Source organism: Podarcis melisellensis (genome assembly GCF_964234715.1).
Source record: "Podarcis melisellensis genome assembly, chromosome: 12".
NCBI classification, from domain to species: domain Eukaryota; kingdom Metazoa; phylum Chordata; class Lepidosauria; order Squamata; family Lacertidae; genus Podarcis; species Podarcis melisellensis.
This window is the reverse complement of record NC_138544.1, coordinates 15892035-15919348: the sequence shown is the minus strand read 5'-3', so window position 1 is coordinate 15919348 and position 27314 is coordinate 15892035. Positions and strand designations below refer to the sequence as shown.

The window sequence follows — 27314 nt, the reverse complement described above, 5'->3', positions numbered from 1 at the left end:
CCTTCCGTGGAACTGCAGAGCTGGGAAAGGGACCCCCGGGGGTCATCTAGACCGACCCCCGAGACGCAGGAAGCTGAGCGAAGCATCCACGGCAGGCAGCCTCTGGGACAGTTCAGTCTGTGGAGCCTGAGGCCCTCGGGGTCGCGGGTTCGAGCCCCACGTCGGGCGTTGCCAGACCTGATGGACATCCTTATATACCCTTTTAAAATGTGGCTCTTTTTTTGGGGGGGGGCGTTATTATTGTTCTTATTTTGATTAGATATATCGTGATCTTTTCTGCGAACCGCCCTGAGACCTCCGGGTATAGGGCAGTATATAAATGCAATAAAAGAATAAATTTCAGGGGGTTGGACCAGATGGGTCTCGGGGGTCCCTTCCATCTCCATGATTCTTTAGAACAGTGTAAATAGCTAAACTGTAAAGAGAGAAAGAACATTGCACAGGAGAGCAGCTAAGGGGAACTTGATTGGGAAACCCAGCCAGATGGGCGGGGTATAAATAAAAAAAAAATATTATTATTATTATTGAAATAGGGATGGGGTCAAGTGTGTACACACACACAAGCACATCCCCAGTGTCTCTCTAGACCAGTGGTTCCCAACCTCTTTTTTGCCATGCCCCACCTAAGCATCTCTAAAATCCCGATTCCCCCCCCCCCCCATGACATATAATTCTTATTATTCAAAAAGTGGACTCCTATTCACATGGAGGAAGCCTAAAAGGCCATTCACTGTTCATAACTCATTCTCAAATTGCCCCCCTGTGGGGCGTGTGCCCTATGTTGGGAACCACAGCTCTTAACACACGCTTCTCTTCAGGATTTTCCCATAACCAGGAGGTTTCTTAGCACACTCAACTTGAAAAACTCTCTATGCTACACTGCATTCATTCTGATTTCATTTAGAAATCAAGTAGCTTTTATTATTGAAAGTACATTATACCTTCTTTTTTATATGTAATTTTTTATTTGGTTTTTCAGATTAAAATTTTACAGTCACATAACGAACGTACAACATAAAAACAAGATTCCAAAGAATCTTGTGGACTTCCCTCCTCCCCTTTGCGGATCCTATTGTTAATCATTTCCTCCTGCATTTTTTATGATAATCCAGATCTTTTACATCTCCATTGTACTCTGACTGCATTTAAGACATTTTGGGTCCTCTCATTTAAGACATTTTGGGCAGTAGAGTCATGCTTAAATGTGTCTGCTTCTCATAACTTTCTTAAGTTTTTTGGTTCCATTTCCCTCTTTAAAGTTCAGTTTTCTTAGAACTTAGAACGCTTATTAGCACTTAGAAAGGATTTGGTCCCCTGATCTAAACCGAAAAGCCGCCGTTTTGCAATAGCTGCTACATCATCTGTTTGCTGCTTACGAAGGTGTCAAGTCTGTTAAAAAGTCTTGGATGCAGTATGGATGAGGCATGCACTCTTACAAACTTCCTTTCTCCGTGACTGCAATGCTATGCACGCTTTCCTTGGAAAAACCTTTATTTAAACACAGCAGGATATACTGCTGAGTAAATATGCTTTCGTGTCTGCCAGGTTCCCTAGGAGGTTTTAATCTGAAGCCTCAGAACATCCACATCACGCATTCGGAGCACAACTAAGGCATTTTTATTTATTTATTTTTTTTAAATAATTTTTATTAAGGTTTTCCAAATTAGAACAAATAAAATCCAATTCATAAACTTTTTCCAATATCCAGGACTTCCCCTCCCCACCCCCTCTTGTGTTCCAAATCTTCCAAAAAAGCAATAATATTCAACAAATTCTTATTCCCAAAATACACTCATCATCAATAACTCAATTTATCCAAATTTCCATCCCCTAAGGTCGACCTCTTCCCTTCCACGAGTTCCCCCCTTTCAAATATAGTACAGATGAAAATAGAATAAAAACAAACAATAATTTTACAACCTTTGGATTCCAAATTTCCCTCCCCTCTTTCCCTGTTGCGTTCCTCCTATCCCTCCACTTCTAATGTCTTCCTGATGAACCCACATTTCACTAAACCCACATCCCTCTGGTTCTTTACCGGTCTTTTTTTTTTTAAATTACAGATGTCCAATCATAGAAGGAGTCTATCAAAGGGGGCCCATTTCTTCTATCCAGATTTTTATATCCAGGAGTATAAACTCCAATTTTATATCCATAAGCTTGTCAAATCTGGATATCCCAAATGTTCCCACTCCAGTTCTGTCCAGTTCTTGTTGTTTCCTTGTTCTTGTCAATCACTCTCCTCCTTTTTACTTCCCTGTTCCCTCACAGAAATGTTCTTTTTCCAAAGGCTTCTAGTGTCTCTACAGAGGCTTGTTATTCAGGAGCAAAACATAATCCATTGTTTCCAGTAAAGTGTAGGCCTCTGTAGACAAAATAATGTTCCATTTCTGCAGTTTCCCAGGAGATTAAAAGTTCTATCCAACTGTTCAAGTTTCCCGTCGAAAACACATGCAATGTCCCTCAGCTCCTCTAGGTGGATTACAATAACAAAGTTCCCTTCCAGATCACATCCGCCAGTCCAAATAACTTATAAATCCTTATTTGAAACAATTTATCTCCAATTTATAACAAATGTAACCGGCAAAGTCCTCATAACAAAGTCTCAATTTCATTCTTCCGTTTTGACAGCTCTTTGACAGCTGTCAAAACCTCCGTTATTCTTCTCCAGGCATTTTCACGAATCGCTCCAGGGATTCCGGGGGGGTTGCTTTTTAATACGAATTCCACTTTTCTCCTCCAGCTCAATCTTATAAATTTCCCTCGCGAAGTTGCTAGTTCGGCAAGATAAGGTTCCTCTCGATCTTAGTTATCCAGTCCTTTGTTTTGGCTCTTCTACAATTTGGGGGGGGGCTGACTTCCTTTTTTCCACCTCCCCCGTTCGCTCCAAATTCTAAAAATTTATCCCTCTTTTTAGTCCATATTCCAATTACTCACGGGTTCTTCTTTTGGGTCCAAATTTTCAATAGAAGAAGTCAGCGCTCTCCGCCGGATGGCATGCGGCTGCGCTCGGCAGGGATAGCAGAGGACTCAAAGCACCACGCTCCTCCCCGGCACCCGATCCGTAGCCTTTAAAAAGGCTCCTTCACGAATCGAGAGGGCGCTGACGGTGCCAGCCGAGTCTCCATGTCCACGGCCTCCGTGGCCGTGGTTTTTAAGGGTCCCCGCATCGCCGGTGCGGTAGGACCCAGCCCCTGCCGAGCAGGCTCCCTCCGGAGCTCGGAGGGAGCCCGCCATTCGGCGATGGCGCCGACCCGGAAGTGACAACTAAGGCATTTTTAAAGTGCATGACATTCTCCAAGGAATCCTGGGTGCTAGAAATTGCAGCTCTAGGAGAGGAAACTATAGTTCCCTTGATTATTTGAGGAAACCATGTGCTTTAAATGTGCTTTTACTGTATGGTGTGAATCTGATTTATTGATTTAATAAGCTGTAAACCGCTTTGAGATTTTTTATTAACAATATAAAGCAGTATAGAAATTAAAGAATTAAAAATAAAAATCTGCAACCTGTCCTTTCATGCTCCCATCTCTCTCTGTGTATATATTTTATATATATATATATATATATGCTTTCGTAGATTTTCACGGGTACAGGAATGCAGGTTTTGGTGTCCTCGGGTGTCTTCCCGTGTAAAAGTTGGGGTGTCTAGGCGACGTTTCGACGAGGTCTCACTCGTCATCTTCAGGCTGGTGCTTTCGGCTTCTTGTTACTGGAACAGAGCAGGATCTCAGTGTTTGAGTTCCTATAAATACTGTTGAGGGGGTGTGGTGTATAGCCTCCAATGTTCTGGGCAGAGAGGAAGTTCCCAGGCTAGTGTGCCTTTTCTTCTTTTGTTCCTTAATTACTTGAGGGATATCCTGAGTGATTTCTTGAGTGATATCCTGAGTACCACTTAGGTGGGTCATTAGGTGTGGATTAGTTGCTAAAGTCTTTGTGTCTTGACCTCTTGAACTTTGTGAAGAGTTTTTCTGAGAAGATGGCTGTACTGTACTTAGTTGTGCTCTGGCTTGGCTTCGTGTATAGGGGCGAGCTGTGGTTTTGTGGCTTGTGTCAGCCAGATCTGTGTAGGGATTGCAGGGGGGTGCAGCATCCGGAGGTGCCTCCATGGTTTGGCTACTGGATGGTGTCTGTAATTTATCTGTGGAGAGGGTCTGGGTTTGGGTCTGGTGTGGTTGATTGGTGATGGCGTTCTGTGTGCCTCTGGATCTGGTGTCAGTTTTTGTGGGGAGGGCTAATTTCCAGATGTCTGGCAAGCGGGATGTGTCGTCACGCTTGTTCATGTTGTGAGGGTGTTTCTCTATCTCGATGGCTTCCATGATTATTCTCTTGTGGTGATGTTCCATGTTAAAGAGCAATTTGGAATCTGCAAAATTAATTTCGTGTCCTGTTTCTTTCATGTGTTGGAAAAGAGAGGAAGTTTTTTCTTCTTTTTTGACGGCATTCTTGTGTTCTGCGATACGTGCATTTATTCGTCTGTTTGTTTGTCCAATGTACGTGGCTGGGCAGACTTTGCAGGGTATTTCATAGACCCCTTGGTTTTCCAACTGGATTTTATCCTTGGGGTTTCTGAGGATATTGGCTATTTTTTGGTTGGTGCAAAAGGCTGTTTTGATATTGTGTTTATGGAGGATTTTGCTAATTTTATCTGTAGTGCCCTTGATATAAGGAAGGAGGGCCATGCCATTGTTTTCTTCTGTGTCTTGGTTTTTGGGGGGTGTTTCTTTTTGGATTAGCTTCGTAACCCTGTTTTGCTGGTATCCATTGGCAATTAACACATTTGAGAGATTCTGTAACTCAGTTGTCAAGTGGTCTTTGTCAGCCAGGCGTTTGGTTCTGGAGATGAGAGTCTTGGCTACGGAGTTTATTTGTGCAGGGTGGTGGTGTGATTGTGCATGTAAGTAGCGGTTGGTGTGTGTTTTTTTCCGGTAGATAGTGTGTCCTAGGGAGCCATCCGGTTTTTTGTAGATTAGGACGTCAAGGAAGGGAAGTTGGTTGTTGGCTTCTATTTCCATAGTGAATTGTATTTTGGGGTGTAGGCTGTTGAGATGTGTGAGGAAGCTATCCAGTTTTTCCTTCCCGTGTGGCCAAATTACAAAGGTGTCGTCAACATATCTGAGCCAAAGTTTGGGTTTGTGTTCTGACTTGTCTAAAGCATTGGTTTCAAAGTGTTCCATGTACAGGTTTGCGATGACCGGTGAGAGGGGTGATCCCATAGGTGCTCCTTCTATCTGTTTGTATCTTTGTCCATTGTGGATGAAGTACGTGTTGGTTAGGCAGTGGTTGGTCAGGTCCAAGATGTATTCGGGGGGATTGTATTTGTTTTGAATGGCTGTCAAGGCTTCATTAATGGGCACTTGTGTGAAGAGAGATACAACATCGAAGCTCACAAGTAGGTCATTAGGATGTAGGTTTTGCTTCTTTATTGTTTCTATGAACTGGAAGGAGTTTGGAACGTGTGAAGAGATGGATTCTGCATAGGGCTGAAGTTGCTTGGCGAGAAATTTAGCGAGATTTTGTAGAGGTGAGCCTATGGAGCTGACTATTGGTCTGAGTGGTGTTCCTTCTTTGTGTATCTTGGGGAGGCCGTAGAGTTTGGGGCATCTGGATGATTTTTCTCTGGGGATGATTCTTAGCTGGATTTCTTCACTGATAGGAGAGGCTTTTATTTTGGATTTGGTGGTTTTTTCCAGATAGGTGGTGGGATCTGTTTTTATAGGTTGGTAGGTAGGATCTTGGAGTAGATTTGATAGTTTTGCTTGGTAGTCCGATGTGTTCATCACAACAGTGGCATTACCTTTGTCTGCTGGGAGGATGATTATGTTGTTGTCTTTCCTCAGGTTGGTGAGTGCTTTCTGTTCTTCTTTGTGTAAATTGCTTCTGGGTGGTTTGCTGGAGCAGAGGATGTTAACATGGAACATCACCACAAGAGAATAATCATGGAAGCCATCGAGATAGAGAAACACCCTCACAACATGAACAAGCGTGACGGCACATCCCGCTTGCCAGACATCTGGAAATTAGCCCTCCCCACAAAAACTGACACCAGATCCAGAGGCACACAGAACGCCATCACCAATCAACCACACCAGACCCAAACCCAGACCCTCTCCACAGATAAATTACAGACACCATCCAGTAGCCAAACCATGGAGGCACCTCCGGATGCTGCACCCCCCTGCAATCCCTACACAGATCTGGCTGACACAAGCCACAAAACCACAGCTCGCCCCTATACACGAAGCCAAGCCAGAGCACAACTAAGTACAGTACAGCCATCTTCTCAGAAAAACTCTTCACAAAGTTCAAGAGGTCAAGACACAAAGACTTTAGCAACTAATCCACACCTAATGACCCACCTAAGTGGTACTCAGGATATCACTCAAGAAATCACTCAGGATATCCCTCAAGTAATTAAGGAACAAAAGAAGAAAAGGCACACTAGCCTGGGAACTTCCTCTCTGCCCAGAACATTGGAGGCTATACACCACACCCCCTCAACAGTATTTATAGGAACTCAAACACTGAGATCCTGCTCTGTTGCAGTAACAAGAAGCCGAAAGCACCAGCCTGAAGATGACGAGTGAGACCTCGTCGAAACGTCGCCTAGACACCCCAACTTTTACACGGGAAGACACCCGAGGACACCAAAACCTGCATATATATATATATATATATATATATATATATATATATATATAATATTATATATATATGTGTGTGTGTGTGTGTGTGTGTGTATATATATTAGAGATAAAAGTTCAGAGATTGAAGAACTTCCAGTTCTTCATCTGTCTGCTATATACATATAAACAATAATCACTTCATCCACCCCAATATAACTCCTAAGAGAACACCACTTTCTATAAACAAATTATCTTCAATCCTCAAACCCAAATGCATTATTTCATTTTCTCACACAAAAAGTCTTTGAGTGGTTTCCAATCTTTAGTAAATGTTAACAATGACTTTATTTCTTATTAAACATGTTGATTTTGCCATCTCAGCTAAGTTCATTAATTGTAAAAACCGTTCTTGCATTGTTGGTAAGGATGTCTCTTTCCATCTTTGCCATCCACTCCAGTTCTGCCAGCAACGTGACGTTACTAGGCAAAACAAAGGAAAATCAGAGCAGTAAGAAGGGAACATTTCTGTTGTTTTATATTCAGGGTCTGGGCACGAGTAAATTTTGTGGTACTTGGGAACTTCTGCTCCATGCTGTTTTTACTGCCTTACGAACAAATATCTCACCTCCATTTTCTTTTAACAGGGCTCCTTTCTAGCAGATGGAAACCTTTAAGCACTGTACACCGACCGGATTGGGTGAAGGGCTGGATGTCCAGAGCTTCGGGAATGAAAGCTTATCGTATTTTGCCTACGGTAGTAACTTGCTTCGGGAGAGGATAATGTTAAGAAACCCGTCTGCAGTTTTTCTCACCCTGGCACAGCTACTGGTTGGTGCTGTCTGTCTGTCTCTTTATGTTGTTAAACATATGACAAAAAATACCTTTCTCTGCCATCGCTGTGACTAGGACATGCAGCAGATATTGCTGGGCAATCATCATTTCCTTCTGTCAAGTTGTGATCGTTTTTCCAGGGAAAGTAGTTAGCCCGGGAGGGTTCCAATTTAGTGCAGAATCCGTCCTGCTCATACCCATGTGGTGGTGGTGGTGTTTTTTGCAGCAAGTGTGTGATGCCATTGTTGTCGTAATGCCAAGCCATACTTTTTTATACATTCAATCTGGATTTCCACTTATTGTGGAAAATTTGCTAAACAGCCTGTTATCCATCTGCAGTCACTCCTGGGGTGGAAGCTTATTAGTCCATTAAAAAAATTTAAGATGTTGGGCATGTCGTCATGAGTGTGGCACTGTTTCTGTGGGTGGTCTTTGTCACCACACCTCTGCTTTGGTTGCATCTGTTGAATGCTCTCCCCATGGAAGTTCGCCTGGTACCTTCATTCTACACCTTTAGGCGCCAGGAAAAAATGTTCCTTTTTAACCAGGCTGTCAGAGCCACCCGTTTGGTCCCAGCTCACAAGAGACCCAACTCCGATCCGGTTTATTTACAGAAAGTCTTTATTGAAGATCATGGTTGCGTTTACATTCCATCTTTGTGACTCTACGTCTGTAACGTTAGACCGCTGAAGTCCCCTCTGAATCTGTCCCGCCGAGGCACCAATTTAAGAGGCTAGTCCTGGACCACCTCTTCCTCTCCTTCCTTTTCCGCAGGGTCTTTCTGCCCCCCTGGGTTCCCCCTCGCCGGGACTCGCCCGAGGCTGAATCCTCTGATGCCTCTGCCCCCCTCCTTCTCGCTTTGGGGCCGGGCTCCTCCCCAGGGCTCTCCTCACTTCCGCGCGCCTCTACATTTGAACTTGGCGCGCGTACGTTGCTTCTGACCTTTCTCTCGACCGCTACACTGCTCCCGGTGCTGCTCTCCGCCCCTTCCGGCTGAGCGCCCTGCTCCGATCTCCTTCCCCTGTCTCTTTCTTGCTCTGCTCCCTCTGACACACTGGTAACTCCACCCCCTTCACTCCGTTCCGGCTGAGAAGCCGGCTCCTGTCTCCAACTCCCACTGGGGCTTCTCCCTTCGCTCCCCTGCTCCTCACTGCTTCCCCCTTGTCCCCCCTTTGGTCTGACCAGGGGGGCCCCCTTTTGGGAGTCCTCTGACTCACTGGTCAGACTCATGGACGACCTTTGGGCATCGTCATCCTCCTCCTCATCTCTCTGGGATTCTTCCCCCTCGCTCTCTGTCTCCTCCCCCATCTGCTCTTCTCTCCCTGAAACCCTGACATCCATCCCCCCCTCGAAGCCCCCCCTTCCCCCCTCCCGCTCGCTGGGGGCCGGTTGTGGAAACTGCGGCTCTTCGGGGGTAGGCTCAGGATACAGGTCGTCTACGTCAATGTTCTCTGCTGGCAGTTCTGTGTATGTGTGTTCGAACTCGGGTTCTTCACCCAAAGGCTTCTCAGTCTCTTCTTCCATTGCTACTTCCTCTGGTGCTGCCCGCCAAGGACCCATCATCCACCTCTTACGCCATTCCTCCTCTGGTTGCTCCTCCCACCAATAAGGGGTTTCCGTGTCCACCCCCGAGCACGATCCCCTGGGCGGGCTTGATTCTGGTGTTCTTTCCTCGGGGGAAGAGAAACCCCTGAACGTGCTATCTGACAATGTGGGTGTGAAAAGCCAGTCATCAAAGTACTCAGCTGGCATGGGTCTATGTGGGAAAAGTGCATGGAACTCTTCTTTCAAAAGGGGTTCGTCTAACGCGTAGCCCGGCACCCAACTATTGGCAGTGGCTGGGGTGCCCTCCCTGGCGAGAAAGTATTCAACCCCCTCCTCCCCCCATCTCGAGTCCAGTATCTCTGTGACCTCGTTAAGGGGTTCGGCCCTAGGCGACCCCCCCCTCTTGGGTGCCCCTTTGCGTGGGTCTGGTACTGTTTCTGACTCTTGAAACCTGTGCGGGGCCTTGTAGGGAGTGAGCACCGACCTATGAAAGACCGGGTGCACTCTGGAGCCTTCTGGAAGGGCCAGGCGAAATGCTACAGGATTGATCCTAGCCTCAACTTGGTATGGTCCTAGCTGCCTGTGTCCTAGCTTCTTCTTGGCTAACGACTTGGCTGGCATCGCTTGGGCCGCTAACCATACCCAGTCCCCCACCTGGATGTCCTCTCCCGCCCTTCTGTGCTTGTCCGCCTGCACCTTATAGGCCTGCTTGGCCAGCTCCAAATGTCTCCGCAGCTCCTCGTGCACCTCTTGCAACTCTGCTGCGAACTGGTCGGCCTCTTGAGGCACCCCCTCTCCTGGCGTTATAAGTCTCGGAAAGGTTCTGGGATGACGGCCATTGTTCGCGAAGAACGGCGTCACCCCGGTCGATGCGTGCTTCGTGTTGTTGTAGGCAAACTCAGCCATCGGCAGGTAGTCCACCCACGCTGCTGGTCGCTGATTGGCGTAACACCTCAGGTACTGCTGCATGATCGCGTTGACCCTCTCTGCTTGGCCGTTGGTCTGTGGGTGTCTCGCCGACGCTAGGTCGATCTTGACGTGCAGGATACCCAGAAGCTTCTGCCAGAAGTTGGAAACAAATTGGCGCCCCCTGTCGGACAGGACGGACTGCGGTAGTCCATGCACTCTGAACACGTGGTCGATGAAGAGTTTGGCGGTCTGTTCTGCCGTCGCCACCTTGGCACAAGGAATGAAGTGCGCCATCTTGGTGAACAAGTCCACAACCACCAGCACCGCCGTCTTGCCCCTGGAGCTGGGCAGGTCAGTAACAAAGTCCAGTGCTACCCTCTCCCACGGTTGCTGCGGCGTTTCCAGCGGTTCCAACAATCCCGCCGGCTTCTGGTGTACTGGTTTGGACCTCTGACAGGTGTCACACCTGGCGACGTAATCCGCCACCTCTCCCCGCATCTGGGGCCACCAAAAGTCCCTGGCCACTAATTCTATTGTCTTCTCCTTGCCGAAGTGGCCCGCACTGGGGGCGTCGTGCAATTGCTGCAGAACCTTTGCGCGAAGTTCGTCGTTAGGCACGTAGAGGGCACCCTTGCGAGTTAAGAGTCCGTCCCGCAACTGGAACTCATCGTCTCTTTGCGACCCGCTGCGGAGCTCCTCCATCTTGGACTGTGCAAATTGATCCGCCTGCAACGCGCGTCGCACCGCGTCCAGGTCGACTGCGATGGCAGCGCACGCCCACGCCTGTGGTGCGAAAATGTGCTTCGCTGCAATTGGTGTCGTCTCCTCCAGGTATTGCGGTTTCCTGGAGAGCGCGTCTGCTATAACATTGGAGTGTCCCGGGATGTATTCTATTTTGAAGTCGAAATCCGCAAAGAATTCTGCCCAGCGCATGTGTCTTTGGGTCTGCAGCCTTGCCGTTCGCCAATACTCTAAGTTCTTGTGATCCGTGCGGACCTGCACTGTGTGCTTGGCTCCTATGAGGAAGTGTCGCCACGCTTTGAAAGCTGCATGAATGGCCAACAGCTCCCTGTCCCATATGGTGTAGTTCCGCTCCGTCTTGCTGAGCTTCCGGGAGTAGAAGGCACCCGGCCTCCAATTGCCTTGCGGATCCTCCTGCAGAAGGACGGCTCCAACCGCTCTGTCTGACGCGTCGGTTTCCACCCGCATGGGCCTGCCGGGATTCACGTGCAGCAGCTGCTCCTCGGAGGCGAAGAGGCTTTTAAGCTTCCGAAAAGAGCGCTCTGCCTGTTCCGTCCAAGCGAACTTCTTCTTCTTGGAACTGAGGGTGTCCGTGATTGCTGCCGTCTCATTTGCAAAACCTTTGATGAATTTGCGATAAAAATTGGCAAATCCGATGAATCTCTGGACCTCCTTCCGATTGCGTGGGCTCTTCCAGTCCAACACCGCTTGGACCTTGACTCTGTCCATGGCCAGCCCCTCGTCGGACAGCTTGTAGCCAAGGAAATCCACCTCCGTCACATCAAACTGGCACTTCTCCAACTTGGCGTACAGCCTGTGCTCCTTCAACCTCTGTAGGACTTCCTTTACATCCTTCTCGTGAGCTTCCGGCGATTCCGAGAAAATCAGGATGTCGTCGAGAAAACATACACACTTCTTGTAGAGGAGTCCCGCCAGCACATGATGCATAAATGCTTGGAAAACGTGGCTGCCATTTTGGAGACCAAACGGCATAACTCTGTATTCATACGTGCCTAGAGGCGTGAACATGGCAGTCTTCCACTCATCGCCCTTCCGGATGCGGATGAGGTTGTACGCTCCACGCAAATCCAACTTGGTGAAGATCTTACCCTTCCTAACGGTCGCTAGGAGGTCGTCAATCTTGGGCATGGGAAAGGCCTTGGGCTTAGTCAGTCTGTTTATGAATCTATAGTCCACAATGAGTCTTTTTTGGGGCGTGTCTTTCTTCTTCACAAAGAAAACAGGACTGCCTCCCACTGCTTTGGATTCCCGGATGAACCCGCGCTTCAGATTATGCTCTATGAACTCTCTGAGCTCTTGCATCTCGTCCTCAGACATGGAATACAGCTTTGCAGTTGGCAGCTGCGCCCCTGGCACCAGGTCGATCGCACAGTCGTAAGGCCTGTGAGGCGGCAACTTGTCAGCTTCTTTCTCGCAGAAAACCTCCAAGAATCCCTCGTACTTGTGAGGCACTGCCTGCACCATGCCCAGGTGCAGTTGCTGCTCAGCTCCTTCCTCCTGATTGGTTTGGATGCAATGCTGAGCACAATACGATGAGCAGAAGGTGATCTGCCGCTGGTACCACGCTACAGCGGGACTATGCCTCTCCAGCCAACTCATGCCTAACACAATGGGCGTGTCTGACAGGTGGGTGACATTGAAGCTAATGAGTTCTCGATGATTCCCAATCTGCATCACCATGGGAGGCGTCTGCTGCACAACTTGCCCTCCCAGCAATTTCCTGCCGTCCACTGTGACCACGTTCAGAGGCGTCGTTGCAGGCAGGAGCGCTATGCTATGCTGCTTGACAAATTGTATTCCCACAAAATCCGCATTGCTTCCTGAATCAATCGTGATGGGAACTTCCAGGGATTGTCCATTTGGCAGCTGAAGGGTTGCAGTGAGTTGCACTGCTGGCTTGGGTGGTAAAGGGTCTGTGCGTTGCAAGGGTGCTGGGGACTGTTCTACAGATCCGCCTGGCTGAGCCCCAGTAGCTCCGTTTCCAGCCAGGCACTGTCGTTTCCCTGAGGCTGCTCTCTTTGCACCACTTCCGCTGCCACTGTTGCTAGAGCTGCAGTGTGTTTTTGGAGCCTCTGGGGGCACTCTTTCGCCATATGGTGTGCACTGTCACAGATGTAACATTTCCTGGTCCCTCTAGGCGGCTTCGCCTTCACTGCACCGGAAACAGGGGCTCTGGATGGTGTCTGAGCCCTAGCACCACCGATTTCCATCGGCTCTTCTCCTTGCCTCCCCAAGGGCGAGGGGTGCGTCTGGCTGAAGTCCCTGGGGACAAAAGGGGGTGTTCTCGCTGGTGCACGCGCCTGGGGTCCCTCCCCCTCGTGCCACGGGCGTCCCTCATGTCGGATTCCTATAGCCAAAGCCCGTTGCACTACGTCTTCTAGGGTCTGGGGTCTATCCCCCCTGGCGATCTCATCCTTGACGGGGGGGCTAAGACCTTCCCAGAAAAGATCTCTGACTGGTTTACTATCCTTCTCCCAGCCCAACGCAGTTAGTAATGCAAAGAACTTGGAATGATATTGACGTACAGTGGCTTTGCCTTGCCGCAGTCCGTGCATCTGTCTACGCGCAATATCCACATCCACAGAGGACTGGAAACAAGCATCCATCGCTTTAATAAATTCATCAGAATTGCGGCGGGCAGGGCCATCTTCGCGCCACAAATTGCGCAGCCAAGCTCTGGCCTCCCCATGCAGATGCGAAATTATGAACCCCACTCTCTCCTCCTCATCTTTAAAATCATGACGGAGTAAATGCAGTGCATACACGACGTCTGCCCTGAAGTTAGGGTAGTCTTGCAGGTTGCCATTAAAGTGCGTAACTAGGGCGCCCCCCCGCCGTCCAAGTGCAACGCCCTCCGATCTGGAACCCGGGACCCCTGCCCTGCCTGCCTGCTCCCACCTTGTTCGCAGGTCCTGGCAAGCCTTGTCCAGTTCGTCATTCTTCTTCTGCGATGCAATGACTGCAGCTGTGAGTTCGGTAACTTGATTCCTCAGCGTAAGCAGCTGTTCCTCCGCGCTCATGGCTGCTCCCGTTGGTGAGCTTTGCAAAAAAAAATTTTTTGCGTTCTTCAGAGGGGACTTACTGTCAGAGCCACCCGTTTGGTCCCAGCTCACAAGAGACCCAACTCCGATCCGGTTTATTTACAGAAAGTCTTTATTGAAGATCATGGTTGCGTTTACATTCCATCTTTGTGACTCTACGTCTGTAACGTTAGACCGCTGAAGTCCCCTCTGAATCTGTCCCGCCGAGGCACCAATTTAAGAGGCTAGTCCTGGACCACCTCTTCCTCTCCTTCCTTTTCCGCAGGGTCTTTCTGCCCCCCTGGGTTCCCCCTCGCCGGGACTCGCCCGAGGCTGAATCCTCTGACGCCTCTGCCCCCCTCCTTCTCGCTTTGGGGCCGGGCTCCTCCCCAGGGCTCTCCTCACTTCCGCGCGCCTCTACATTTGAACTTGGCGCGCGTACGTTGCTTCTGACCTTTCTCTCGACCACTACACTGCTCCCGGTGCTGCTCTCCGCCCCTTCCGGCTGAGCGCCCTGCTCCGATCTCCTTCCCCTGTCTCTTTCTTGCTCTGCTCCCTCTGACACACTGGTAACTCCACCCCCTTCACTCCGTTCCGGCTGAGAAGCCGGCTCCTGTCTCCAACTCCCACTGGGGCTTCTCCCTTCGCTCCCCTGCTCCTCACTGCTTCCCCCTTGTCCCCCCTTTGGTCTGACCAGGGGGGCCCCCTTTTGGGAGTCCTCTGACTCACTGGTCAGACTCATGGACGACCTTTGGGCATCGTCATCCTCCTCCTCATCTCTCTGGGATTCTTCCCCCTCGCTCTCTGTCTCCTCCCCCATCTGCTCTTCTCTCCCTGAAACCCTGACACAGGCCTTTGGTTGATCCGATTTACAGTGATACCTCTAGTTACGAACTTAATTCGTTCTGGAGGTCTGTTCCTAACCTGAAACTGTTCTTAACTAGAGGCGTGGTTTCGCTAATGGGGCCTCTTGCTGCCCGCTGCAATGCCAGCACACGATTTCCATTCTCATCCTGGGGCAAAGTTCTCGACTCAAGGTAACTCTTCCAGGTTAGCAGAGTTTGTAACCTGAAGTGTTTGTTGCTTATATTTTTATTAGGCATTTTGTGGTTTTATATCTTGATTTTATTCTGTCAACCGCCCTAAGACCCCTGGGTATAGGGCGGTATATAAATTCAATTACAGTGGTACCTCGGGTTACATACACTTCAGGTTACAGACGCTTCAGGTTACAGACTATGCTAACCCAGAAATATTACCTCAGGTTAAGAACTTTACCTCAGGATGAGAACAGAAATCGTGCTCCGGCGGCGCAGCAGCAGCAGGAGGCCCCATTAGCTAAAGTGGTGCTTTAGGTTAAGAACAGTTTCAGGTTAAGAACGGACCTCCGGAATGAATTAAGTACTTAACCCGAGGTACCATAATAATAATAATAATAATAATAATAATAATAATAATAATAATAATAATTGATGAATGGGGTTTTAAATTTGACCCACCACTCACTTTTCTTTCTCCTGTCTTACCGATCCACTCCATAGCTTTGTTTGAATTAATCGCTTGTCTTTCCAACCTATAGATATATAAACGGAGGTTAATTGTTCTCCTCCTTTTAACCTGCAGGATTACAAACTTGCTTTTGGCTCTCATCATGGCAAGCCCAGTTCTAACTGGCATGGAAGTACAGCAACTATAATCCATAGTCCTGGCGATGAAGTGTGGGGAGTCGTATGGAGAATGAGTACTACCGATTTACCTTCTCTGGATAGGTGGGTGTCTTCAAGTTCTGCCATCTTCTCTCAATTTAGTAACTTAATGTGCCACACACTTGCTTACATGTTCTAGGTGTTTTGTTGTATGTATGGTGTCAATTCTTTGCCAAAGCAATTGCCGGACTCCAAGTGAACAAGTTTCAGTGCAGGGGGGAAATATGGAAAATAGTGATTTTCCAGCATGTGCTAATTACCAAAGCCCATCAGTTCACTTTTCTTACAGAATTAACAGCTTTAATTGGGTATTTGGCGCCTGTTGCAGAACCTGATTTAATCAGATGGGGTTTTTATGTTTTAATAAAAGCAGCAGGAAAAATATAAAGAACTACGCTGTTGTAATAAGTATGCAATCCTGTGCATACTTACTCAGCGGTAAGCCCTACTGTATTCAGTATTCACTGCTAGGTAAGCATGCATAGGATTGTGATAGAAAGTTACTTTACCACTATTGACAACTGTAATGGTGAAACAGAAAGCAACAGGAGATCCTTTTTTAAAGGGGAACTACAGTGGAAACTTGGTTTTCAAACATCTCTGTTGAGAAACATTTTGGAGCCCAAACGCCAAAAACCTGGAAGTCGAATGCCTTCCGCTGCATGTTTTTCAGTTTTCTCAACTGAATTTGCAGACAGCCCTTTGAGCCTTGGGTTTTTGAACGTTTCGGAAGTCGAATGGTCTTCTGGAATGGATTACGTTCGAAAACAGAAATTCCCACTTTACCTGTTGCAGGAGTTTAGAGTTGTGCATGATGGCTTGTCCTCTGGGGCTTTTGCTTGAACACCAGTGCCTAACCTTGATGGTTTATTACTGTATTGCCGTAATCCCTCTTATGACATTCATTTGGACTTGCAGAGTTTCAACCATATGTGGGCTGGTTGAAATGGTGCAAGTCTAGGCCCAAGCAAGGCGAATAGCTTTCAAGCTCTTTTCCTGCTTGGTCCACTTAGGGTTAAAAGGTAAAGGGTAAAGGGACCCCTGACCATTAGGTCCAGTCGTGACCGACTCTGGGGTTGCAGTGTTCATCTCGCTTTATTGGCCAAGGGAGCCGGCGTACAGCTTCCGGGTCATGTGGCCAACATGACTAAGCTGCTTCTGGCGAACAAGAGCAGCGCACGGAAACGCTGTTTACCTTCCCTCCGGAGCGGTACCTATTTATCTACTTGCACTTTGACGTGCTTTCGAACTGCTAGGCTGGCAGGAGCAGGGGCCGAGCAACGGGAGCTCACCCCGTCGCGGGGATTCGAACCCCTGACCTTCTGATCAACAAGCCCTAGGCTCTGGTTTAACCCACAGCGCCACCCGTGTCCCTCAAGATTAGGTATTTCTGCATAATATTTTCTGCTGTTTATTAATGCGTCGTTTTCTTTCTTCTTGGCTGTGCTTTTTATCTTACGATGTTGGTTTAATTTTAATGTGCCCTGCTTTGGGTGCAAGAGAGGATGGTAATAATAATTAGATGAATAATGGAGTTCTCTCATGCTGGTCTGTGTAGTGGCAGCAATCGGAACAGGGATCTCCTTGCTGGGCAGGGGAACTCCCTTACGATCTTACGTATTCTAGTATTTAGACTTAAGTAACATTGCAGAGTGGGACGCAGGTGGCGCTGTAGGTTAAACCACAGATCCTAGGACTTGCTGATCCGAAGGTCGGCGGTTCGAATCCCCGTGACGGGATGAACTCCCGGTGCTCGGTCCCTGCTCCTGCCCACCTAGCAGTTTGAAAGCACGTCAAAGTGCAAGTAGATAAATAGGTACCGCTCCAGCGGGAAGGTAAACGGCGTTTCCGTGTGCGGCTCTGGTTCGCCAGAAGCGGCTTAGTCATGCTGGCCACATGACCCGGAAGCTGTACGCCGGCTCCCTTGGCCAGTAAAGTGAGATGAGCGCCGCAACCCCAGAGTTGGTCATGACTGGACCTAATGGTCAGGGGTCCCTTGACCTTTAACATTGCAGATGAATCAGTGAGACTGCACCCGCTAACCATGACTGGCAGCACATTCTGAGAAAAAGCTTTGGGTTCATACAACACATATCACATGGTGGTTGATGGGTTGGCCGATGACTCCAGATATTTTAGGCAGAAGCATCAGGAAAGGAAGTGAAAATCTGTATGTGGTGGCAATTCCTTTTTCTGGCAAGGGTGGGATTGGTAGTGACTGCAGCCTTGTGACTCACTTCTTGAAATAACTGCCCCTGTTAATAAACACTGTTAACTAGAGTCTCTTCCTCTTTAACAGGGCCAGTGTTATGTACAGAACATTTTATGCTTCCAAGCCCTTAAAAGCTGTACAGATGTGTTGCCAATTCCTACTTCATTCAGCAAGAAGATTATGGCACCAATGGTGTAATGTAGCACAATCCATAAGAGAAATTACTTAACAATGTTCAGTAAAAAGCCACACAACTCTATACCTGCCCTCTTATTTAGTTCTAGCTTAATTTTGTGAACAGGAGCTCAGAAAGCTGCTGTCTGCATACTGCCTAAATTTCATGAATTTACCTTGTCTATGGTCTGGGTGTCTAGCCAAATGAATAGTCTGCTTAGAAAGCAAATTACTACACTTTCTTTCTCATGTTAGTTACAGTGGTGCCTCGCAAGACGAAAAGAATCCGTTCCGCGATTCTCTTCGTCTAGCGGTTTTTTCGTCTTGCGAAGCAAGCCCATTGACAGCTTAGCGGATTAGCGCTACAGCGGTCTAGCGGCTTCTAGCGATCAGCTGTTAAGCGGCTTATCAGCGGATCAGCTGTTAAGCGGCTTAGCGGCTTAGGGAAAGGGGGGGGAAACGAAAAAAACCCGCGGGGACTCGCAAGATTTTTTCGTCTTGCGAAGCAACCCCATAGGGAAATTCATTTTGCGAAGCGCCTTCAAAACGGAAAACCCCTTCGTCTAGCGGGTTTTCCGTCTTGCGAGGCTTTCGTCTTGCGGGGCACCACTGTATTTTTTCTGAAAGTTATTCCTTATTCTCTTTCAGACAAGAGGGAGTTGAACAAGGTATTTACATTCCAATAGAAGTTACAGTCCAGACTCAAGAAGGGAAAATACTTAAGAGTCGTAGCTACCAAATGACAGACTATGTCTTAGGCCTTCCTTCCCCGCAGTATAAAAAGGTAAGTCCCCTTTGTGATTCTAAGGAGAATATGAGCGGATGAGAGAGAAACTGGGTTACTAATCCTAGTAGTAAGTGTAGGTTTTCTGCAAGTAAAAATAAAAATAAAAATTTGGTTTTCCATAAAATTCATGCCCTAAGCTACTGCAAAAGTAATTAATGCGGCAAGCTGAAATTACGAGTACCTTCACTTTATGACATGTTTATCTGATGAACACATGTCCTTGATAATTATTTTACATATATGCATAGCTGTCAAGCGTCCCTTATTTGGCGGGACAGTCCCTTATCCCAGCGCCATGTCCTGCTTCTGTCCCTTATTGATGAGGCTTTGTTTGGCTGCAGGCTGGGCTTTCTGCCTTTGGCTCGGAAGGGCTCAGAAGTTGAACATACCTGTGCCCGGAAAATCCGTTATTTTGGCTGCTGATCCCTTATTTTCGAGGCTGCTGGTCCCTTATTTTCAAATCTGTAAGTTGACAGCTATGCATATATGGCATTGTTTCACATGTGATTTCATACTATGAAGATCTTGTAATATCTGAGCTCTTGTAACTTCCATTGCCCCTTTAGCACTGTGGTTGTAAAGGGAGATGGCACACTCAAAACTCATTCATAAAAGCCTACCTACATGGTGCTTTGGTCCTAAGCTGTGCGTGGAACATGAAAAGGGAAATAGCTTAGCTACTTTGATACTAGGGTTATGTGAGTTGTGGTTTTATAGTGGCACTTGGGGATTGCCGCGTGATATGGTGCTTTAGCTACTTTGAGATCTTGTATAGAATGTCCTGGGAGATTGAAGTGTTCTCCTACTGGTTTCTCTGTCTTGTGAATCACAAGATTTACTACAAAGGAATTTCAGAAATAGACTGGAAAGAGAAGCTGCTGAATTGCAACTTATTACCAAACTTAAAGCGGGACGCAGGTGGCGCTGTGGGTTAAAGCCTCAGCGCCTAGGACTTGCCGATCGAAAGGTCGGCGGTTCGAATCCCTGCGGCGGGGTGCGCTCCCGCTGCTCGGTCCCAGCGCCTGCCAACCTAGCAGTTCGAAAGCACCTCCGGGTGCAAGTAGATAAATAGGGACCGCTTACCAGCGGGAAGGTAAACGGCGTTTCCGTGTGCAGCTCTGGCTCGCCAGATGCAGCTTTGTCACGCTGGCCACGTGACCCGGAAGTGTCTCCGGACAGCGCTGGCCCCTGGCCTCTTAAGTGAGATGGGCGCACAACCCCAGAGTCTGTCAAGACTGGCCCGTACGGGCAGGGGTACCTTTACCTTTACCTTTACCAAACTTAAAACCATGGAGAGACCTGGTCTGAACAAAGACATTGGATTCTTATCTCATTATACATGACAAAGCTTTTTTTCACCTTCTCACCCCTTGTTTTTTCCTGTAAGACCTATTGCAGTCGTTAAGAGTCGTCAACAGGCTCATCACAGCTATCTGCCAATCACCCATTCCCACCACCCTTCTGAGTAATACCCCTCCCCACCTTCTCACTATATAGAAGGGTCTGGTAACTTCTGTTTCAGTGTATCTGAAGAAGTGTGCATGCACACGAAAGCTCATACCAAGAACTAACTTAGTTGGTCTTTAAGGTGCTACTGGAAGAAAAAAATTTTTTTGTTTTGACTATGGCAGACCAACACGGCTACCTATCTGTAACCGAGGTACCACTGTACTTTAAAAGCAGCGGTAGCAGTAGAGAGCAGTTCTGGCTCCATAGGAGGCACAAGTTTCTTCCTTGTGGCATTGGGGAAACATTGAAGGAATGTGCAGAATGGTTGGGAACACCCAATTGCTCCCCCCCCCCAGCTGGGTCCTCCTTCCTAACTGCTGAAACATTTATTGTCGATGGTGCACAAAAACGGTGGATCCAGCCTTGAGCCAGGGCCCAGCCTGATAGGAAGAGTATCATAGAATCAGAGCTCCTCTAGCCCAACTTCCTGCAATGCAGGAATCGCCATGACACACGGCCACCCGACCTCTGCTTAAAAACCTCCAAGGAGGAGAATCCATTCACAGCCTTCCAAGGGAGACTGCTTCATTCCTTACTGCCAGAAAGCTCTTCCTGAGTCATTTGGTCGGAATCTCCTTTCTTGTATCTTGAAGCCATGGGTTCGAGTCCTACCCTCCAGAGCAGGAGAAAACAAGCTTGCTCCATCTTCTTCCATGGGGCAACCCTTGAGTAGCAACCTCCCCTCTCTTCTATCGTGGACTTTTCCACTCCTGGGAATAGGGATGAGGAGGGGTTGCCCCAGCACTTCTGGAGATGATCCACCAGTGATACTAACACGCTCCATGTGTCTGTTTCAAATGCAGAACCAGCTGAACCTGCCAAACCTGTGAGATCTGTTAAGGCTCCCAACATTGGCCGTGTTACTACATGTCAAGAGTAGCTTGGTAGATGCTTAATGGCACATGCAGCCCATATCACGGTAGTTTTCAGCTGCTGTTGGATGCCAAAACTGTTACCCAAATAAAAACTGATATACTTTACTTCCTGGTTATTATTATTTTTTAATTATCCAATTTTTTAACCTGTTAAGACAATCAGATTTGTATCCCTGTACAGATAACTGCCCTCAACCCCTTCTCACTAGATGTAGAGAGAAATAAGTAATCTGCCCATCTCTCACCTTTGTCAGCTGTTGCCTTGCCAATCTTAGGGGCAGGGCACATATTTTAAGTTTCAGGAAACCAAGTCATAGAATGAGCATTTCTGCTTTATTTTGCTGCTTCCTAAGTAGGACCTGGGACCCTGTGGTCTAAACCACAGAGCCTAGGGCAGGAGTCAGCAAACATTTTCAGAAGGGGGCCGGTGCACTGTGCCTCAGATCTTGTGGGGGGCTAGACTATATTTTTTTGGGGGGGGGATGAACAGATTCCTGTGCCCCACAAATAACCCAGAGATGCATATTAAATAAAAGGGCACATTCTACTCATGTAAAAACACCAGGCAGGCCCCGCAAATAACCCAGAGATGCATTTTAAATAAAAGGGCACATTCTACTCATGTAAAAACACGCTGATTCCTGGACCGTCCGCGGGCCGGATTTAGAAGGTGATTGAACCAGATCCGGCCCCCGGGCCTTAGTTTGCCTACCCATGGCCTAGGGCTTGCCGATCAGAAGGTCGGCGGTTCGAATCCCCGCAACGGGGTGAGCTCCCGTTGCTTGGTCCCTGCTCCTGCTAACCTAGCAGTTCGAAAGCACATCAAAGTGCAAGTCGATAAATAGGTACCACTCCGGAGGGAAGGTAAACGGCGTTTCCATGCGCTGCTCTGGTTCGCCAAAAGCAGCTTAGTCCTGGCCACATGACCCGGAAGCTGTACTTGGAAGCTCCCTTGGCCAGTAAAGTGAGATGAGCGCCGCAACCCCAGAATCGTCCGCGTCTGGACCTAACGGTCAGGGGTCCCTTTACCTTTAACTAGGACCAGATTTTGAAGATGTAAACAGCCCCTCCAGTGCCCTTTAAAAAGCCTCTCCTGGGATCCGTGGATCCTCAGGGAAAGTTTGGGAAGTGCTGCAGGGAGAGGAGGCAACTGGGAAAAACAGGTGTGAGGTCACCTAGTCCTTTCCTGAGGGTCCTCTGGCGTGGCGATAGCCATATCCTCCCATGTCTTGTCCGGTTGTGGTTTGTAAGTGTGAATAGGCTTGATCTTAAACCGCAAGGGAAATGTTTTGATTGGGTGTTGTACAACTGATTTTCATTTGGTTGAATAGATCACTGGATCTATTCCCAGTGAAACTGAGTTGAATGCCCACCCATCAGCTGCCTGTTTGAATCAAATTACACACTCACCTGCCAATCATCCAGTACACAGAAATGGAGTTTTGTGCGGGAATGTGTGAACCAGCGCTAACGTATTCTCATCATCCCTTTCCCTGGTTATTTGTGTGGATATAGCTTGTGGAATCAAACACTGCCGCTTTATTTTTTTTAATACAAATTTTATTAAATTTTCTGTTTTACAATTTAGAATACTCACTTAAACATCCTTAAAATATCAGTGACTTCCCTTCTTTGCTTTCCATGGTTCATTTTGCATATCATAAATCCTTGCATATTTTACATAAACTAAACCATTGAGTATTCCATTATTACATCCATCAAAACTTACTGACACTGTTGAATTTATCTTAATGCTGCCAACGTTTTCACGTGTACACAATTTCCCCCCGTATATTCAATAAACATTTTCCAATATTCTTTAAACGTATGTTCTTCTTGTCCTCTTATTCTATATGTTAGGTCCACAAGCTGCGCATATTCCATCAGCTTAAGTTGTCATTCTTCTTTAGTTGGGACCTTGCCCGTTTTCCATTTTTGGGCTAACAGAACACGGGCTGCAGTAGTGGCATACGTAAATAATACTGTTGCTTTAAATCCTCATTTAATGTGGTTCTTCGTAGGTCATTTGTATGGGTGCAAAGCAGAACGGTTTGCCAGTGGACTACCAGAAGAAATTAGACTCTATACAGACGAATGACTATGCAGGACCTGTGCCGGTTTTTGATGAAATTGAAGCTGCCCTCGGCGAAAATGAGATAACGAAAGAATAAAGAAACGTTTTAGAATCACCTGCTTTGGTTTCTCTTGAGCATCGTTTTATTCGAGTACCTCTCTTATTTTGTTAAATCCTATGCATGTCTGCTCAGTTGTGAGCCCCATTGAATTCAATGGTACTTCCATCTAGGATGGTGTAGGATTGCATCCAAAAATGAGAACAAAAAGCTCTTTGGTGCATCCTTGATTAAGAAATGACATTTAAGGTGGTCCTTGATTAAGTTGTGCTTCTAATACACAACTGCAATATTAACTCTATTTATTCCAGATTGGTTTTTTGCTTTGTTTTCTATCTCCATGGCAAACACTACAAAGCCAGACTGATGACGGATCACACAATTTGCTTTAATTGACGAGGGTGTCTGCGTACCAGCTCGGTCTGTCATCAAAAATATCACACAGAGCTGGCGCTGTCTGTCTTTCTTGCATCTCCACCCCCCTTTTATTTATTTTTATAATAAAAAAGCTGTTTTCCCAAAAAACCAGCCATTTCACCATGCAGATTTTGAACTAATTTATTTTGGAGTAGGGGGAGAAGAGGAGTTTCTGGCCTCGTACATTTCCCGCTGTATTAATTACCCCATGCAGATCTTTGAACTCCCCCCATCTTGTCACATCAAACATGTCAAACATGTTGATGGGAGCGCACCGGTAGCATTGTGCTTAACCAAGATGCACACTTCAGTCAATCCAAGCTTAATTTAAAATGTTTCATCCACTAAAAAGGTGGCCTTACTTGGGCAACAGGGGACGCGGGTGGCGCTGTGGGTAAAACCTCAGCGCCTAGGACTTGCCGATCGCATGGTCGGCGGTTCGAATCCCCGCGATGGGGTGTGCTCCCGTTGCTCGGTCCCAGCGCCTGCCAACCTACCAGTTCGAAAGCACCCCTGGGTGCAAGTAGATAAATAGGGACCGCTTACTAGCGGGAAGATAAATGGCGTTCCGTGTGCGGCTCTGGCTCGCCAGAGCAGCTTTGTCACGCTGGCCACGTGACCCGGAAGTGTCTTCGGACAGCGCTGGCTCCCGGCCTATAGAGTGAGATGAGTGTCACAACCCTAGAGTCTGTCAAGACTGGCCCGTACGGGCAGGGGTACCTTTACCTTTACTTGGGCAAATCTATAAATACAGTGGTACCTCGGGTTAAGTACTTAATTCGTTCCGGAGGTCTGTTCTTAACCTGAAACTGTTCCTAACCTGAAGCACCACTTTAGCTAATGGGGCCTCCTGCTGCCGCCGTGCAGCCAGAGCACAATTTCTGTTCTCATCCTGAAGCAAAGTTCTTAACCTGAAGCACTATTTCTGAGTTAGCGGAGTCTGTAACCTGAAGCGTATGTAACCTGAGGTACCACTGTATATATTTGAAGTGTTTTTTTCTTTTTAAATGAACACTTGAACGTGATAAGTACTCTTTCACTTTTTATTTAAACCGTAAAATGTAACGGTGTGGAAGGGCAAAACTTCACAGCGCAAAGGGATAATGAAGTATTAAATCCTAGCAACATTCCCTTTACAAATAAAGATTCGTAAAAACAAAAGTATTCTGCAGCAGTGTGGTTCATCATTTCTGTGACTAAAGGTTCTACCTAGTCCTAAATGAGCCAGACATTTGCATATACCTCTGGCACACGGAGTGACCATGCACTTCAACAGCTGTATGAGAAAGCTGTTTTAAAAAATTCTCGGTCATTCTAGCTCTGCCCTTGAGATGCTTTTAATTTATGAGAGATCTTTCCAAGATCCTCTGCATAGCTCAATAGGCAATGCGTGAGACTCTTAATCTTAGGTTCAAGCCCCATGCTGGGTGAAAGATGCTTGCATGCCAGGAGGCTGGACAAGATCAGTGTTTCCCAAATTTGGGTCTCCAGCTGTTTTGGGGACTCCAATTCCCATCATCCCTGACCACTGGTCCTGCTAGCTAGGTCTGATGGCAGTCCAAAAACAGCTGTTTGGGGGACTATAATGCCCATCATCCCTGACCACTGGTCCTGCTAGCTAGGAGTGATGGCAGTCCAAAAACGGGTGTTTTTGGACTACAATTCCCATTATCCCTGGCCACTGGTCCTGCTGATGATGCTCCTCTTGGCCAAGCCTGCGATTCTGTGCAGGGTAAATTGGCCCAGCCGTCGAATACCAGTCCTCCAAATCAGGAGGATCAAAGATCTCCCGGGATAACAGCCCGGGAGATCTTGCTCCGTTCGGGCCCCGAGGAACGGGGATCCTTTGCTCTCCAGATCCCGTTCTGCTCCCGCCTCCGGTTTGCACAAAGCGCACCTTCCAGCCCCTCCAGACGTCTCCGGAGGAGGGCGGCGCCCGGGTCGCCCGCATCCCCTTTAACCGGGCGGGGCAGGCTGGGATCCGGCGCGATCGGCTCGGGATCCCGGGGAGGGGGCGGCAAGAGAAGCCGCCGCAGCGCCCGCTCTCACTTTCGGCGAGCCGCGCGGGGGAGGCGCCCGCCTCCTTCCTCCTCCCCGCACTTTCACTTTTCCTTTCTCCGCCTCCCTTTCTCCCACGATCCAGCCGCGGGGACGTTTCCGGCGCTCAGTTGGAAAGTTTTCGACCGAGGAGGCGGCCGGCGTGGGGGGCTGGAGAGCAGCCAGAGGAGGGCGAGAGATCCACACCCACACCCCACGGGCGAAAAAGGCCAGGATTGGCGAAGGGAAGAGCGGGTCTCTCCCCACTAGGAAACACAGCCGCGGACGAGTCCAGCATCCTGCAAGCTGCGGGCAAGGATGGCCAAGTCCAGCCCTGCAGAAACGCGCTTCTGAACCCGGCCATGGGGCGGAGCTGATCCTGGGGGGGTGTATTTTCGCCTGCCCGCCCCCCCCCCGCTTGACTGGCCTGTGGATCCTAGAATTGGAGGGTCGTGCCTGAGTATGCAAGTTTGTTTATTTGTTTATTTGTTGGCTGCATTTCAGGGGTTGGACTAGATGACCCCGGGGGTTCCCTTCCAACTCTGCAAATCCAGGATTCCTTGTAAAAAGAGAGAGGCAGAAATCCTAAAGAGAGAGAGGGCGCCATTGCACGCCACCTAAAAACACTGAAATGCTGCAGGACAGAAGGCCATTTGTGGGTGCCGGCTAAGAGGCAGGGGTCTCCTTGGGTGCTGCTTTAATTGGCAGTTAATTGGCGTTAATTGGCAGAGGCCCCCAGCAGAGAGAAGCAGGTGGATTGTGGTTAGACACTTCTCTGCATGGGCAGCAGCTGACACCAAGCATGCGCCCTTCGTTCCGCTGCTTTCAGGGCCTGCCAAAAACTTTGTTGTTGTTGTTTAGGCAAGCCTATCCAAAATGTGTAATTTTATTTCGCCCCATTTTTTCAAAATCTGTAGATTTAAAATAATACTTCATTTCTATTTCAGCCATTTTATTACTATGTCTACCATGGTCTGTGTTTGTTGCTATTTTTCAACGAATATTTTTATACCGTTTCATGTAAACGGCTTGGGCCTTTGCCTAAGAAATTAAGAGGAGTATTAATAAAACGAGAGAGCTGAGATCCTGAGGACTAGCCTCTTCCCCGGAAAGAAGTGTTTGGGATGCCTGACTCCAGAGACTTCTGCCCTTCTTCCCATTCACAGTCTATTGAATAGAAGAGAGAGTGACAACTTACTGGTCGAAAGGAGATGTGTGCCTGTGATTTTAAAATACTATAATTATTCATTTGCTTTTGGTGCAAAATGTCCCAAGATTTGCATGGGCAACATGAGTGAGTGCTAGGTGCAGGAAGCCTGGTCTGCACCCTTATTTTTGAAAGATATTTTGCAGACCCAGTGTCTTTCCTTCACATCTGATGGGAGGGTGTTCCACAGGGCGGGTGTCACCACTGAGAAGACCCTCTGCCTGGTTCCCTGCAACCTCACTTCTCACAGGGAGGGAACTGCCAAAAAGCCCTCGGAGATGGGGGTGGAGCTGGATCTCAGTGTCTGGGCAGAGCGATGGGGGTGGAGACACTCCTTCAGTTATACTGGACCAAGGCTGCTTAGGGCTTTAAAGGTCAGCACCAACACTTTGAATTGTGCTCGGAAACGTACTGGGAGCCAATGTAGGTCTTTCAGGACCGGTGTTATATGGTCTCAGCGGCTGCTTCCAGTCACCAGTCTAGTTGCCGCATTCTGGATTAATTGTAGTTTCCAGGTCATATTCAAAGGTAGCCCCACATAGAACGCATTGCAGTAGTCCAAGTG

The 27314-nt window shown here is 48.0% G+C and overlaps 2 protein-coding genes across 3 annotated transcripts in view; both read left to right on the top strand.

Moving 5' to 3' along the window:
* On the top strand, positions 1-23145 carry GGCT (gamma-glutamylcyclotransferase). 2 transcript variants are annotated; one of them, XM_081883069.1, is made up of 5 exons: positions 1-95; positions 7271-7454; positions 15317-15462; positions 18434-18569; positions 22978-23145. In XM_081883069.1, the coding sequence occupies exons 2-5, from the start codon at positions 7287-7289 to the stop codon at positions 23125-23127; spliced, it is 600 nt and encodes a 199-aa protein (XP_081739195.1). In that variant the 5' UTR covers positions 1-95; positions 7271-7286; the 3' UTR covers positions 23128-23145. The 2 variants fall into 2 exon arrangements, with proteins under 2 accessions (XP_081739195.1, XP_081739196.1); XM_081883070.1 differs by having other exon boundaries at positions 2-91.
* Positions 23146-25492: 2347 nt separating this feature from the next.
* The window catches only part of NOD1 (nucleotide binding oligomerization domain containing 1), a 35312-nt gene continuing 33490 nt past the window's right edge, over positions 25493-27314 (top strand). Inside the window, exon 1 of the mRNA XM_081883100.1 lies at positions 25493-25929. The gene's annotated coding sequence lies outside the window, so the exon portion shown is untranslated. The remainder of the gene's footprint in view (positions 25930-27314) is intronic.

Bases quoted from the DNA above. Each gene is read 5' to 3' on its own strand.
- GGCT (XM_081883069.1), top strand. From the start codon at position 7,287: ATGGAAACCTTTAAGCACTGTACACCGACCGGATTGGGTGAAGGGCTG. The intron at 7,455-15,316 runs GTTGGTGCTGTC...TTTAACCTGCAG, and splicing joins TCACCCTGGCACAGCTACTG to GATTACAAACTTGCTTTTGG. The intron at 18,570-22,977 runs GTAAGTCCCCTT...GGTTCTTCGTAG, and splicing joins CTTCCCCGCAGTATAAAAAG to GTCATTTGTATGGGTGCAAA.